Source organism: Elephantulus edwardii, unplaced genomic scaffold (assembly GCF_000299155.1).
Source record: "Elephantulus edwardii isolate Elephantulus edwardi_28Jun2011 unplaced genomic scaffold, EleEdw1.0 scaffold00041, whole genome shotgun sequence".
In the NCBI taxonomy this organism is placed as follows: Eukaryota; Metazoa; Chordata; class Mammalia; order Macroscelidea; family Macroscelididae; genus Elephantulus; species Elephantulus edwardii.
In genome coordinates, this window is record NW_006399791.1 from 6,533,878 (window position 1) to 6,548,176 (window position 14,299).

At 42.1% G+C, this 14,299-nt stretch overlaps 1 protein-coding gene across 1 annotated transcript in view; it reads left to right on the top strand.

Annotated features, from left to right (window-relative positions):
- The window catches only part of CRTC3 (CREB regulated transcription coactivator 3), a 199,847-nt gene that overhangs the window by 115,242 nt on the left and 70,306 nt on the right, over window positions 1-14,299 (top strand). Inside the window, exon 5 of the mRNA XM_006885211.1 lies at window positions 11,677-11,796. Within this exon, the coding sequence (XP_006885273.1) occupies window positions 11,677-11,796 (120 nt within the window). The remainder of the gene's footprint in view (window positions 1-11,676; window positions 11,797-14,299) is intronic.

A 14,299-nucleotide genomic window follows, 5' to 3' on the forward strand; every position in this document is an offset into this window, starting at 1 on the left:
GCAAGAAGCTGCACCGCAATCCTGAAGGCATGTGATTCTAGGTCACTAGCTGCTCCACGGAAGAAGGAAGGACAGTCTTCTTCCATGTAATTAACTGCCTTTGAAAACCCACTGGAGGATCAGCTATGGGTCGCTTCCAACATTACAGTACACAACATATACACACCACACTAAGTTTTTCAGCTTTTTATTTGAAAAATTTAAAATATATACCTAATGTAGGGAGTCAACACTCCCTAGTGACCTAGTGGTAAGAAACTGTGCCTTAATCCCAAAGACATATAGTTCAAATCCACTAGTTGCTCCATAAGAGATGGATGGGCAATCGCCTCTTGTGTGATTAACTGCCTCTGAAGACCTACTGGAGGGTCAGCTATGGGTCAGTTCCAACTCGATGGTAAACAACAACATACCTAAAGTAGAGGGAGAAAAACTGCCATTTTATTACCTATTTTCTTATTACCTAATTTTCAGTATTTCTCAAGTTTTATCTATTCTTTCTTACTTGAAAACATTTTTTGTTCCAAATTACAGATGTCTCATAAACCCTGGGGAGTGCTTTCCCTGAGGTGGATCAGGTGTGGTTGAGGTGGAATAGAGAAGGCAGGAGGCAGTAAGTGCCCACAGGGGCCTCGATCTTACAGTCTCATCATGTCTTAGGCTGGAAGAATAAAGACGATGGCGTGAAGCCAAGGTCAGGAGCTTTGATTTCTTTTGTGCTTTACTTGAATTCCCTCCCTGACCCTTCTGGCCTCTATCAATACCTTTGAACTTACTGTGTCAGCCAATTACCCATCTGTCAAACTGACCTCTTGGTGGGCTTCTGCCCTCCTTTGGCCTGTCACTGCTCAAACCAGTCTTTCCTTCCATCACACGACCATCTCCACAAGAAGCAAATCTCCTTGTGGAGGAAGTAAATGAGCAGACCCAATAAAGCTAGGAACCGTTTCTCTAGCCCTTATCATAATAAGATGAAAACTGACTGTGCTCACCAGGAGGCATCCCTCCCTTCCCCAGCTCTTGCTGAATTGTACCCTAACCCTGCACTCTGGAGATGTGCTGTGCTTTGCTGTTACTGGCTTTGATTGACCTTCTCTGGTAATTTTAAATGGTTTAATTTCTTGTGTTTTTGACCTTAAAACCAAAACCCAAGCTGATAGCTGTAGAGTAATTTAAAACTCATTGTGACCTTACAGGGCTGAGTAGAGGGTTTCCAAGGCTGTGTATCTTCATGGAAATAGACTGTTGCATCTTTCCCTTACAGAGCAGCTGATGGATTGTAATAGCCAACTTTTCAGTAAGCATGACTTAAAAAAAATAAACAAACAAAAGCAGCCCAAACTCTCTGTGGGAGATCTATTCCAGCTTCCTGAGACTCTATGCCATTGGTTGAAGTTAGTGAGTTGACCCTGTGAAAACCAGATCTGACCCTGCCTTGTCCTGTGTCGTCCTTGTCATCTCTGCCGTACACTCACCATGCCAGTTCATCCCACTGAGGTTCTTCCTCTCTTTTGATGACCTTCCACCTTCCCAAGTATCATGTATTTTTCCAAGGACTGGCCCTTCCTAACATTTTGCCAAAGTATATAAGACAAAGTTTCATGATCCTTGCTTCAAAGGAGCACTCTGGTTGCACCTTCTCCAAGATATATTTGTTTCTTCTTTTGGCAGTCTCTCAGGTATTCAGTATTTTTCTCCCAACACTACAATGCAAAGACATTGATTCTTCTTTTGACATCCTTACTTATTGTCCAACTTTCATGTGCATAGTAGGTAATTTTAAAAACCATGGTTTGGATCAGGTGTACCTTCGTCTTTTTTTTTTTAATTTCTTTTTATTATTTTATTATTTTATGTGTGTGTGCGCGCGTACCGTTAAATTGGATCTGACTGGTACAGGAGGAGATTGTCCCTCCTTTCCCGGCAGAGCATCTGGTGGATTTGAACCATGCTCCTCTGGGATTGCAGTGCACCTTAGTCTTTAAATTGACTTCTTTGCCTTTTGACACTCGGGAGAGGTTCCTGACAGCAGATTTACCCGACACAACACATCTCATCTGGCTTACCCAGGGCAGAGTGCCTGTCTTTTTTCCAAGGCATAGCTGGTGGGTTTGAATGACTTTTTAAAAACTGCTGTTTTCACTGTCATTTTCTAGAGTAATCTTTTATCTGATTTTATTAACTTTACATCTCTTGTTATGTCTATCATTAAAAAACAGAAGTGAAATACAAGGAGCATGGATTGTGATGGAGTAGGTCCTAAACTGGAAGGTGGGGCTTCTTTGATCTACTGTGCTTTGCTCTTCATAAGATTTTTTTTTCATACTTCATAGGATGTATTTGGCCCTTTAAAGAAGATTGGACCCCAAATTCAGTTGGAAGGAAAAAAAAATGCATGGCCCCCATTTCCAAAAGTACCATTTCCGGGTGGTTCAGATCAAAGGAAAAGTACTAGTAGGCTTCTGGGGAAAAGCGTTCCATAGAAGGCTTATTGGAGTTTTGTGAACTAAAGACCATGCCCTCTTGTGTACATAAACATAACACTAGCTACTGCCCATGTGGACGGATGGCTGAGGGGAAGGTAGGTGCTGGGAGGTGGGGAGGGCCTGCAGGACACTGTCCAGGCTGACCCTGGGGAGAAGTAAAGCATTTTGAACTACTCTTGGGTTTTGGTTTCTCTTTCTCTTTTAAATAGTGATACAACAGAATGCCTAACCAAACTAAAGACATCCTGGTGGTATAGTTGTTATACATTCAGCTGCTAACTGGAAGGGTCAGCAGTTCAAACCCATGGGAGAAGACGTGGCAGTCTGCTTGTGTAGAATTACAGCCTTGGAAATCCTGTGGGTGACTCTATCCTGTAGGGTCATTGCGTGTCAGAATAGACTCTGTGGCAATGGGGCTGGTGGTTGGATCAAGCCATGAAATCCTTTTTATTCAGCTCAGCTTATAAAGTAAAATTAAAATGATCCACTTAGCCCAAGGCGGTGAATTAATAGCATCTTCTTTGTTGTGGACACACTGCCCCTTTCCTCATCATGAGAACCAAAGGAGACACTGGCTGGTGCTGGGGTGACTTCCAGCTGCATTTTCAAGAGAGGAACACTTGTTCCTTTGTTAGATTTTTCTCTTTGTAGAAAGGGGGGCCTGTAACATCTTTAGTTAGCTACTTCCTATACTTCTTAAAGTTTCTGCTCTTCTCACAAAGAAAAATTTATTCACTATTAAGGGCCAGGCTTTCATACATTTACTAAAAAGTCAAGAAGTAAACTAAGGAAGACATTCCAGACAAAGTGGAGCACCACATGACTGGACGAGTGAGCCTGCGAGTTGTATAACTACCCTGGAGCTCTGGTGGCCTACTGGATACCAACCCAAAGGCAGGTGGTTTGAATCCACCAGCTGCTCAGCAGGAAAAAGATGAACTCTTTTTCTCTCGTGCAGTTTACAGCCTCTGAAAACTTGATGGAAGGTCAGCTCTGAATCAGTTCCTGTTCAACAGCCATGACCAATAGCAGGATTTCCACAGTTGGTTTGCCAGGCTTTTCTTCTGTGGAGCTGCTGGATAGCTTCAAACTGCCAACCTTTTTAGGTTCCTGGCAAACTGTTTGAGCCACCCAGTTCCTCAGACACACCTTACCAAGTAGTTTCTGTACCAACCAAACTGCACACAGTCTCCCAGCCTCCCTCCAGGAGGGTGTGGGGAGGTGGGATACAACTGAGGACCACGTAGACAGGGATTTTCAAGGGTGAGACAGCTTTTAATTTCATAGAAGGAAGTGTGATTTTGGTCCATAAATAGTCTGGAGGCTTTTAGCTATCCATTTCTAAAAGTCAGTCAGCTCTCATTATTTACAGTTGTTATGTTCTGTAGGTATTTTGGATTCCCTTGGTGAATATGGACTTTCTCCTGGGAGCAGTAGTGAATTAGGCTCCTACACGCCTCTGTTCACATCGTTGTCAGAAAATAGGTCCAGAACCTTTGTGCTGCTGAAGGAGTAGTGAGGCTTGGCTGTTCACATGTGAAGATTACACTTAGCATGTGTACTTTTAATGAGAATCACCTCTTTGGTTGACAGTGTACAGCTCTTTCCCTTTGTGACTAAGCTTGGAGTTAGTAGGAATCTGCTTGTGGCTTACTAGTCGTGTGAGAGAGATTTAGAGTTTTTCATTAACCACAGACTTAATAGTGTGCCAGTATTGTGTATACCTGCTAAAAGAATTGATGAGAACATAGATAACATTGGTAGATCTCTGGTGTCTAGATTAAAGGAAGTCATTTTGCTCCTAGAAAAGGTAAGAAATCCAGCAGCAAACGTCTCACCTTTCATCCCAGGCTGCAGCTGTCAGAGATTATATAGCCAGGGCAGCAGATAGATGGGCACCCGTGCGGAACAATGTCTACCTTGGTCTCCTGGGGGGCACTCTAAGAATAGGCTACCATCAACCATTAGCTCTGCACTTCTGCTCATGGCCTGCAAAGCCATGCCATAATGCTCCTTCTTTTGGAAGATCCATGCGTCATCTCTAAAAGAGATCTGCCATCCTAATTACCATGCCACTACCACCCTGTAGTTACCCAGTCCCTGCAAACCTGGGCCAGTTTGCTATCCACAGAGGGGTCATTTAAAAAATAATCAGGAGCCCCAAATCTTGCCATATAAGGAGAGCTTGAGACTGGGTTTCTCTGCAAGTGAATAGCAAGTTCAGAAGTTTCTTGAACTGCTGTGTATGTACCCCTGTCTCCCCAAGTCTGGGCCGCAAACTAAACAAGAAATCGCCACTGCCTCCTGGCTGCCCAGCCTCACCCTTAATGCCCTCCCCGTGCCTCATTGCCCTTCACCACTGAGATCCACAGAACCTTGGTGTTTGGATTGTGTTCCACTTTCACTTTATGCTCCTTTATGTCATAGCTCTTAGTAAGAGGTGCCAGAGTCCACCTTTGTGCCTAGGGTTACCACCTACAATTAGGCTACAATGTGAAACAGGATTTCTGGCAATTAGGTTGCAATGTGCACCACCCCTTCAGTTGCTACTTCTGTTAGAGTGGCCTGGTGTTAAACTTCACAGTGCCGGGCTCTTGATGCTGTGCGCTGGGTGACCTCACCACACCACTAACAGCATCCCGTTCTCAGTGTACCACTTCCTGTCTGTTTTCCAGGGCCAGGGGTCCACATTAAGACCTGTGCTGACCCAGGCCCTGAAGAGATTGAGTCTCCAATTCTTATGGGGAATGCAACATTAAAACCTATCTGCAAAGCTATCTGCCTTCCCCTTGCCATCAAGTGGGTGTCAGTTTGTAGTGACCCTCTGTGTTTTCCAAGGAGCAGCTGCTGCATTAGAACTGCTGAGCTCTTGTTGAGCAGCCTAATATGTTATACACCACCCAACCAGGGCTTCTTACAAAACTATAAAAAAGGGGGCAGGGAATAAAGAAAAGTTGAAGAAATCTAGGTTCTTCCCCAAGATGAATGCTTTGAAGGCTGCTGGGAATATCTTAAAGTAGTTCTCCTCATTTCCCTGCCCACCAAGCCACTGCTTGGTCTGTGCATGGCTAATCCAGCACTGGATCTGTGGCCTCAAAGTCATCCTCTTTTCATCTGGGGTCCAGGCCTTATGCCCCTCTGAAGCAGGGATGGTGCTTCACAGAGTCTGAAGCCTCCCTCGAAATGTATAGGTACCAATTTGTAGTTTAGGGAGCTCTGCTGGCTTAGGGGTAAGGAGTTGCACTGCCAACCCAAAGGCAAGTGATTCGAATCCACCAACTGCTCCGTGGGAGAAGGATGGGCAGTTTCTTCTTGTGCAATTTACTGCCACTGAAAACCCACCGGGGAGTTAGCTGCGAGTCAGCTCCAACTCAGTGGTTCTCAACAACAACAACAATTTGTAGTTTCCTTTGATATTATGCCTCCCTTTCTGCTCTTCAAGGAAAATAGAGCTCTTCGCCTCAACGCTAACTCTCTCTGCTGTCACTGTCACACTAGTCCACCTTGCTGAAGTTACAACCAATCCAATAACTTTGGGACTTCGAACAAGCATCTGGTTTTTGTGGTCAAATATTACATGTTTGTGGCTGCCAAGTGTCTCTGATGGCTCTCTTCCATGTATCTTCTCCTTTTGTAGCATGAGTTCAAAGAACATTCCTGTGTGGGACATAATATTCTTGTGGTAGGAGGCAAAGGATGTGAGACTCTTAGCTTGGACAAGAACTACATCACATGTGCTCATTAGCCACTGGCCAAAGCAAATCACATGGCCCAGTCACCATTTTTTTTACTATTTCTCTGAAAGGTCATACCTTTCAGCGTTGAAATGGCATGAGCAGCATATAGGAGCCACAGTGAGGTCTTGGTCCCTTGTGGGAAGTTTTGAGAGGTTCAGCCCTTAACAGTGATGCTGTCCCATTTTGGCTATAAAGGATTCTGCAGGTAGCTCCCCCTTTTAACAAGATGCTGCTTCCCAGGTGCCACTTCTGCAAAGCATCCTCCTTTCTGCGATTCAGGTATTGCTGGAACAGGCAGCTTTCGCTCCATAACACAATTGCATTTTCTCAATGAGGCTGTGATAAGATGTCATCACCATCTTCATCTTCATAGAGAAATAGTTACCGACACAGATAGAGTGTCGTATTAGTAAGAGGAGAGTTGGACTGTTCGTCTGACTCCAGACCATACTGTTCTTTGAAATTCTGTCTGGCCTGATTGACATTAGAATGAAATGTATGCACGTGCTGAATTAATAAATAAAAGGATTGTGTCGGTTATAGAAATTTGTTTAGAATGGATTTTAAGTATAGAAATGCATCACAGAAGCATGTGTACTCAGTATAACCATGTAAAATCGACATAAGGACAAAACTTGAAAAATCACAGAAAAAATTACACATGTGGTTTTCTGGGTGGCAGAGGTTTTGTGTTCGTGTTAATGTTTTAAAGCTGATTTAGGGAGCTCTGGTGGCATGCAGGGTAAGGAGTTGCACCACCAACACAATGGCAGGTGACTGGAATCCACCAGCTACTCAGAGAGAGATGGGCGTGTCCTCCTGTGTGATTTACAGCCTCTGGAAACTCACTGGAGGTCAGCTGTGAGCTGTTTGGCACATAACAACAACAACAACAACAAAGTATTAAAAAGGGAGCTCTGGTGGCTTAGTGGCAAAAAGCTACACTGCAATCCCAGAGGTATGCATTTCGAATCCACCAGATGTTCTGCTGGAGAAGGAGAGGCAGTCTCCTCCTGTACCAGTCAGATCTGATTTGATGGTACACACACAAAATAATAAAATAAAAAAATTCAATAAATCTGTATTTTTTTAAAAAAAGTATTAACAAAAGAAAAGCTCATTTACTACATTTATTTTGTAAAAAATGCAGAGTTTAAACTCTCAGCAAGCAAGAAGTTAGAATTTGGTGGGCTTTGAAAAATTGTGTGTCCATTTTGGGACCCAGAGACTTAAGCCAAGAACCAAGCTATAGTGTTTAACAGACTTTTTTTTTTGCCCTTAAACCTCCTTTAACTCCCAGCTGCTGGATTGAGAAACTCTTCTAACTTCTTTACTATTCCATGTGAATTAAAGCCAAATATAGTTTGGATCAAGACAAATTGTAACAAAGGCGGAAAGCTGAGAATGGGTCAGTGTAAGGAAAAGAAGAAAAGGTTCTATTTCAGCCGAAGCTATCCCCTGAAAGAGAGAGTCCAGGTGGTAATGCTTGATTGGCGCCAGCAGGGGTCAATGCAAAAGAGGCAAGTATAAATAGTTAATATTAGTAGGAGATTTAGAAGACATTTCAAGAGTTTTCTGCTTTTTAAAATACTTTCTATGTGTAGACAACTGTGTAGGCTTCCAGTCTGGTGGTAGCTGCTCTCTAAGACTGAGTGACAGTTCTGTATTTTCATGTACATTTAAGCATTACCATAGTGAGCACGGGTAGTACAAGCAGTTAAATACACTTAGCCCCTCACCAGCAGTTTGGGAGTCCACATCCACCACAAGTGCTCCAGACAAAAGGCTTAGCAATCTCCTTCCCAGACTTGAGCCATTGAAAGCTTCATGGAGGTGCTCTATTCCTGGGGGCACCATGGAACGCACAGGGGATTTACCCTGTGCAGTATGTATGTCCCTTGACTGCTACTGCCATCAACGTTAATTATGGATCACTGACAGTCTCAATCTTTTCTCTATCCTAATGTTACTTCTTGGCTCTGTTGTGAGGATGTTTGTTTTCTTTATGTTGAGATGTAATCCATACTGAAGGATTCAGTCTTTGATTTCATTAGTACATGCTTCAGGTCTTTGTTTTCTATAAGCCAAGCAATATCTTCTGCATATCCAGGTTGTTGATGAGTCTCTTTCCAATCCTGATGCCATGTTCTTCACCATATATTTGAACTTCTCAAATGTTTTGTTCAGTACACAGACTAAATAAACATGGTGAAAGAATACAACCTCAATGTACATCTTCCCTGATTTTAAACTCGTGTTGTTTGACCACAAATAACTGCCTCTTGGTTTATATGCAGGTTCCACTTGCACAGTTAAGTGTTCTGGAATTCCCATTTTTCACATTACCCATCATTTATTATGGATAATAAATAGGCCTTTGCATAGTCAAGAAAATACAGATAAGCGTCTTTCTTTCTGGGATTCTCTGCTTTTAGCAGAGATTCACTGATAGCAACAGCGAATGCTCTCATTCTGCATCCTCTGCTGAATTTGGCACATCCCTGTTACCACAACCATTTTTTAAATTGTCTTCAGCAAAATTTTATTTGCATGTATATTAATTTCCACATTCTATGGGATTACCTTTCTCTTAATGGGCATAAATACGGATTTCTTCCAATTGCTTGGCTGGGTAGCTGCCCTTCAGATTTCTCCACATTCCAGCAAGCACCTCCAGTGCTGCATTTGTTTGTTGAAATATTTTAATTGAAATGTTGTCAATTCCTGTATCCTTGTTTTTCATCAATGCCTTCAGTGCAACTTGGATTACTTTCTTCAATAGTGTTGGTTCTTGATCATACACTGACTCCTGAAAGGTCTGAACACTAATCACTTTGTTTTAGTCCAGTGGCTCAATGTATGTCTTCTATCTTTTTTCAATGCTTCTTGCATCATTCAGCATTTTTCTCCTAGATTCCCTCCACATTCCAAATTGAAGATTGAAATATTTTTTTAGTTTGTTCAGCTTGAGAAATAATGAGAATGATCTTCCCTATTGGTTTTTAAACTCCAAGTCTTAACACATTTCACCTTAGTTCATTACTTTGTTTTCTTAAACCACCCTTTGAAATCTTCTTCTCCATAGTTCTTTTACTTAATCATTTCTTTCATTTGTTTTCACTTCCCTACATTCTAGGAGAAGCTGTTCCTTGGAGAGGGACATCATGCTTTGAAAGGTAGAGGGTTGAGGAAAGAGAGGAAGACCTCAAAAAGATGGATTGACAATGGTAACTGTAGCAATGGCTTGAGTATATCCTGTTGTCATGATGGCACAGGGATAGGACGGGGATAGGATCTGCTGTTTGTGGGGTTGCTATGAGTCATACTTGATGGTATTTCTAACAATAAAAAGCATTCTAGAACAAGTTTCAGACTCTCTTTTGACATTTGTTTGATCTTTTCTTTTTTCCTTGTCTTTTTAATGACTTTTTTCCTTTCTTCAAAATGGACTTGATAACTCTTCTTTGATAGGCTTGATGTCATCCCATAACTCACCTAGTCTTTGATTATTAATGTTCAAGGGTCATTTCTGATAATAATAGGCATATACCCTCTGGATTAACAAATGTCTTAAAATATATAATAGTCCTACAATTGTGTGCTGTATTATCCAAGATCACCTTTGAGCTCTGTGGTTGATGTTAGGTGACATTGAGTCAACTGTGACTCGTAGCGACCCAGTGACCAACAGATCTGAATCCTGCCCTGTCCTGTGCCATCTTCACCAACCCTGATGTGCTTGATCCCATTGCTATAGTCACTGTGTTGACCCATATTGTTGGGTCTTCCTCTTTGACTGACCCTCTACGTTATTAAGCACGATGTCCTTTTCTAAGGATTGGCCTCTCCTAACAACATGCCCAAAGTATGTGAGAGAAGTTTTAACATTGTTGTGTGTAAAGAGCACCCTAGTTTTGTACCTTCTCCAAGACAGGCTTGTTTGTTTTTTTGATAATCCGTGGGATATTCAGTACTCTTCTGCATTCAGCTTACTTACCAGTAATAACACGTATTTTTCTTTCAGACTCTTAAGTTATTCCTCATAGAGTACTATTTTTGTTGTTGTTGTTATTGCTTATTAGGGTGTTCAAATTATTAAAATAAATTTGAGTAATTAAATGACATTTAGCAAACCAGTTTTTTAGTAGTCTGCTCAGGAGACTGATTATAGTTGGCCTTCCTTATCCAAAGCGTCTGTCTGCATCCAGGATTCAACCAGCCAGGGAATGAAATTGTTTGAGAGAAATAAACAATCAAGTGGTTAAAGCAATCCTTCAAAGGCTCAGGAGGAAATGTAAAATGCTGTTTGCATAGCATTTATACTGAATTGGGTATACAGTAAAGCATCCAGAGCGATCTAGAGAAGCTTTAAAATAAATGAGAAGATGTGTTTAAGTTACACCCTTTTATATAAGAGGCTTGAGCATCTGCAGATTTAGGTATCCACATGGGGGCTGGAATCAATATCCCATCAATACCAAGGACTAAGACACCAATCCTAGAAGTGTTAAAATCCCTTAACAAAATCCCATAGCAAGAATATTTCATTAATTGGCCATAAATTTATCTTGAATATGTGCCTAACTTTTCTTTATGCCACGGTCAGGATAAAGAGTTGCGTAATTTCCACCCTCCACCCGCTGCTTCCTCAAGTAAAGTTTGCAAACTCAAATGTCTCAATGAAATGGTCCCAGTATAAGGATTAAAACCATGACAGTGGGCCTCCCAACTGGAGGGACCAGCTGCTCTCACCTTGTTCTTTGTTACCACATGGAGATGTGGGACCAGTGTGACTGAGATGTTTTAATTTTTCACTAAAAGCACTGGTGGCCTAGTGGCAAGAAGCTGTGCTGCAATTCTGAAGGCACGCAGTTTGGGGTCACCAGCTGCTCCACTGGAGAAGGATGGGCAGTCCCCTCCCTTGTGATTAACTGACTCTGAAAACCCGCCAGAGGGTCAGCTAAGGGTTGGTTCCAACTCTACAGTATACAACAATAAAGAACAACAACAAATGCCTCAAATCTGAATTTTCAAAACATTATCAGTTCAGTAAAAACCTTTAAAAGACAGTGTTTAGAGCACATCCTTGCAGTTGTTAGGGTCCCATGCTTGTAAGGGTCTTTCTGTGTTTTACATTCTAAGTGCACTTCCTGGTTTCTGGAGGTGGTATATGAATCCATGGTCACCTCCTTTGACACCTTTTATTATGTCATCCTATGATGATGTCTTCACCACTCTACATTCTAGGATTATAAAGAGGGCTATTATTCAGCTCTGTGATTGTACAGAAAGAACCTCTTTAGTTTCTTTACCCCAGCCAAAAGCACACTAACATACGATAATAAGATTCTTTTTAAAAATAGTGAAAATGAATCTTTTCACTTGTTATCACTTGTTTTTGGTTTCCAAGATGGTGGATGGTCACGCCAACACTTCTTTCTTTCTCTCTGCAGCCGTCATTTCATCAAGCTGATAATGTCCGGGGCACGCGCCATCACGGGCTGGTGGAGAGGCCAGCCAGGAACCGTTTTCACCCTCTTCATCGGAGGTCTGGGGACAAGCCAGCACGACAGATATCCTTTTTTACTGTCTGTGAGCAATATTTCTGTTTTAAAGCTTTTTCAGGACTTACCATCTCTGGAATTCCCCTTTTGGCCTCAAAAATTTTCATTTTATCTGATGAATAAGAGACAATGGAAACAAATGAGTTAGAAACAGAAAACATTTTAAAAGCCAAAGTTTGTAAGAATCACTGTAGATGTTTCTTTTATGAAAACTCCAATGAAGTTCAGTTTGAAGAACAAATTGAACATAAATGGGATAGAATTCAATCCATTACAAAGTGCTCTTGGCATTGTCTTCAGAAATCAACCAAACTCTGAGTTAAACCTTTGAATAAACTTAGCGAGATTAGGCCATCTAACTAAAATAGATCCAGATATTTATATGTATTTCTCTTCACCTTCTGACCTGCTGTTAGCATTTTACAAAGAAAATTTCATATACTTTTTTCTGGTTTTTGAATTTCAAAGTCAGTACTTGACAAAGTATATGCTTGAGATTTAGGAAAATTCTTAAATACTGGTAAACTCACCGACTTGTCAGCTGGTAAGTGGAAATAAAGAAAAGGCGATTGTGAATTCATATCCCAATTTTATTTACTCAGACCTTGCTAGGAGATGAGGGCTGCTGGGAGACCAACATTGAGCTAAGGGCTTTGATGATGCAGAACTGAGCTGGAACTTGTGGGAGAGGGTGGAAAAGAGGTGCCCCTGGAGGCTCTGTGTTCTCACTTCAGCTTTGGGTACCCAAGCCCAGCTGAGAGGAGCAAGTGAGGTGGGGAGTGAGTCTGCCTGCAGAGCTCTGAATTCCTGGCAGTGATGTTAGAGGTGGGTTCAGGAGCCTAGAAACCAGGAAGTGGGGAAGACATGCATGTTTACCAAGTGCCTACCTGTGCCAGGCATGGTGCCAGGAGGCTCACACTTCAGTCCTCAGCATGCACTGAGTAGTTTCCTTTTTTTAACTCCTGTTTTCCAGTGTGGAAACTGAATGTTAAACAACTTACCCCAAATTCCACCACTAAGGCTGGAGGAGCCCAGGTCACACTGACTCTCAAGCCTAAGCTCTTCCCACTCGGCCCCTTCACTTCACCATACACGCTCATTCAGTGGGTGCTGACTAGGCCAGTGTGCAGGAGACCCCGCTATGGGGCTGGAGTGAGGCACATAGGAGATTGCCCTCAAGCTTCCTGCAGTTTATTATCTTCTCTTTGGAGGCGAAGATGATGACCCCAGACCAAACTCCGTGGTGGAGAGGTGATGAGCACTGGGGTGTTTATTTCTCCCCTCTTCTGTTCCCCTGTCCACTCTGACTCCTGGTTTTAAATATGACTAATGTTGCCATTATCAGGGAAGGTGAAGATGATAAAGGATTCTGACAGTTTCTTTTCAGAATGTGTGATGATAACTTTGACATAAGGTCCAGAAGGAAAAGGGAAATTCAGGCCATTCTTCAGTTATGTCTCGCATGTGGCCATGGAGCGGCACATCAAACCGTTGTCTCTGTTGCTTGGAATTTCCCAGCCAAAACCTTCCTGGGTCTCTGGTTTAGCAGTTTTTCTTTTTTCCTAATTCCCTCTTTCTCTTGTAGTTTCTGTATTTATAGATACTATGTTATTATTCATACAGTGTTTTCTGATATACTCCAAATGTATACATACGCACACAGCTTTATTAGCCAAAGGAATGCATTTTAGAAGAAGGGGTAAGTGAAGGGGAAAAGAGGACAAAATGCATTTGGAAAGGGTTTGTTAAATATCTAGTAATGCCACCTATGGCTTTAGACACTGTAGATAGACCCGAGAGCCTCATAGAGCTTCTTCGCTCAAGCTGGGTGTGGCCCAGAGCAGAGGCAAACATGAGGTCATGGCACAGTGTGAGGTGCTGTGGCTGAGACAGCGCAGGGGCTGTGAGCTCACAGCGGGGACAACCCGAGGAATCATGATGGGAGTATCGGATGGTGGCTTCCTGGAGGAAAATTTACTTACTTGTGAAGGATAAATAAGGAGTACAAGGATTGTTTGATCATTTATTCAGTAGAGCTTTTTCTTTATTATTTGTATGTGTGTGAAAATATACACAACAGAAGCTATATCACTTCAACAATATCTACATGTATAATTAAGTGACATTGGTTACTGTCACCTTGTCTCACCTTTTTTTTTTTTAAAAAATTATTTTTTGTGTGTGTACCTTCAAATGGGATCTCACTGGTATAGGAGGAGATTGCCCCTCCTTCTCTAGCAGAGCATCTGGTGGATTCGAACCCGTACCTCTGCGATTGCAGTGCAGCTTCTTGCCACTAGGACACCAGAGCTCCCCTCATGTCACCTATTTTGACAACTTTTTCCAAATTTTGTCACTATCGTTAATACAAACTCACTGACCCCTAAGCTTCTCATCCATCCTTGTAAGTAGCTGTTGTCCATTTGATAATGCTTTACAGGAATGCAATGCTTAATGAAGAAACTTTTCTAATTAGGCTAAACTAGTGGGTGTTGTTGTTGTTATGTGCCGT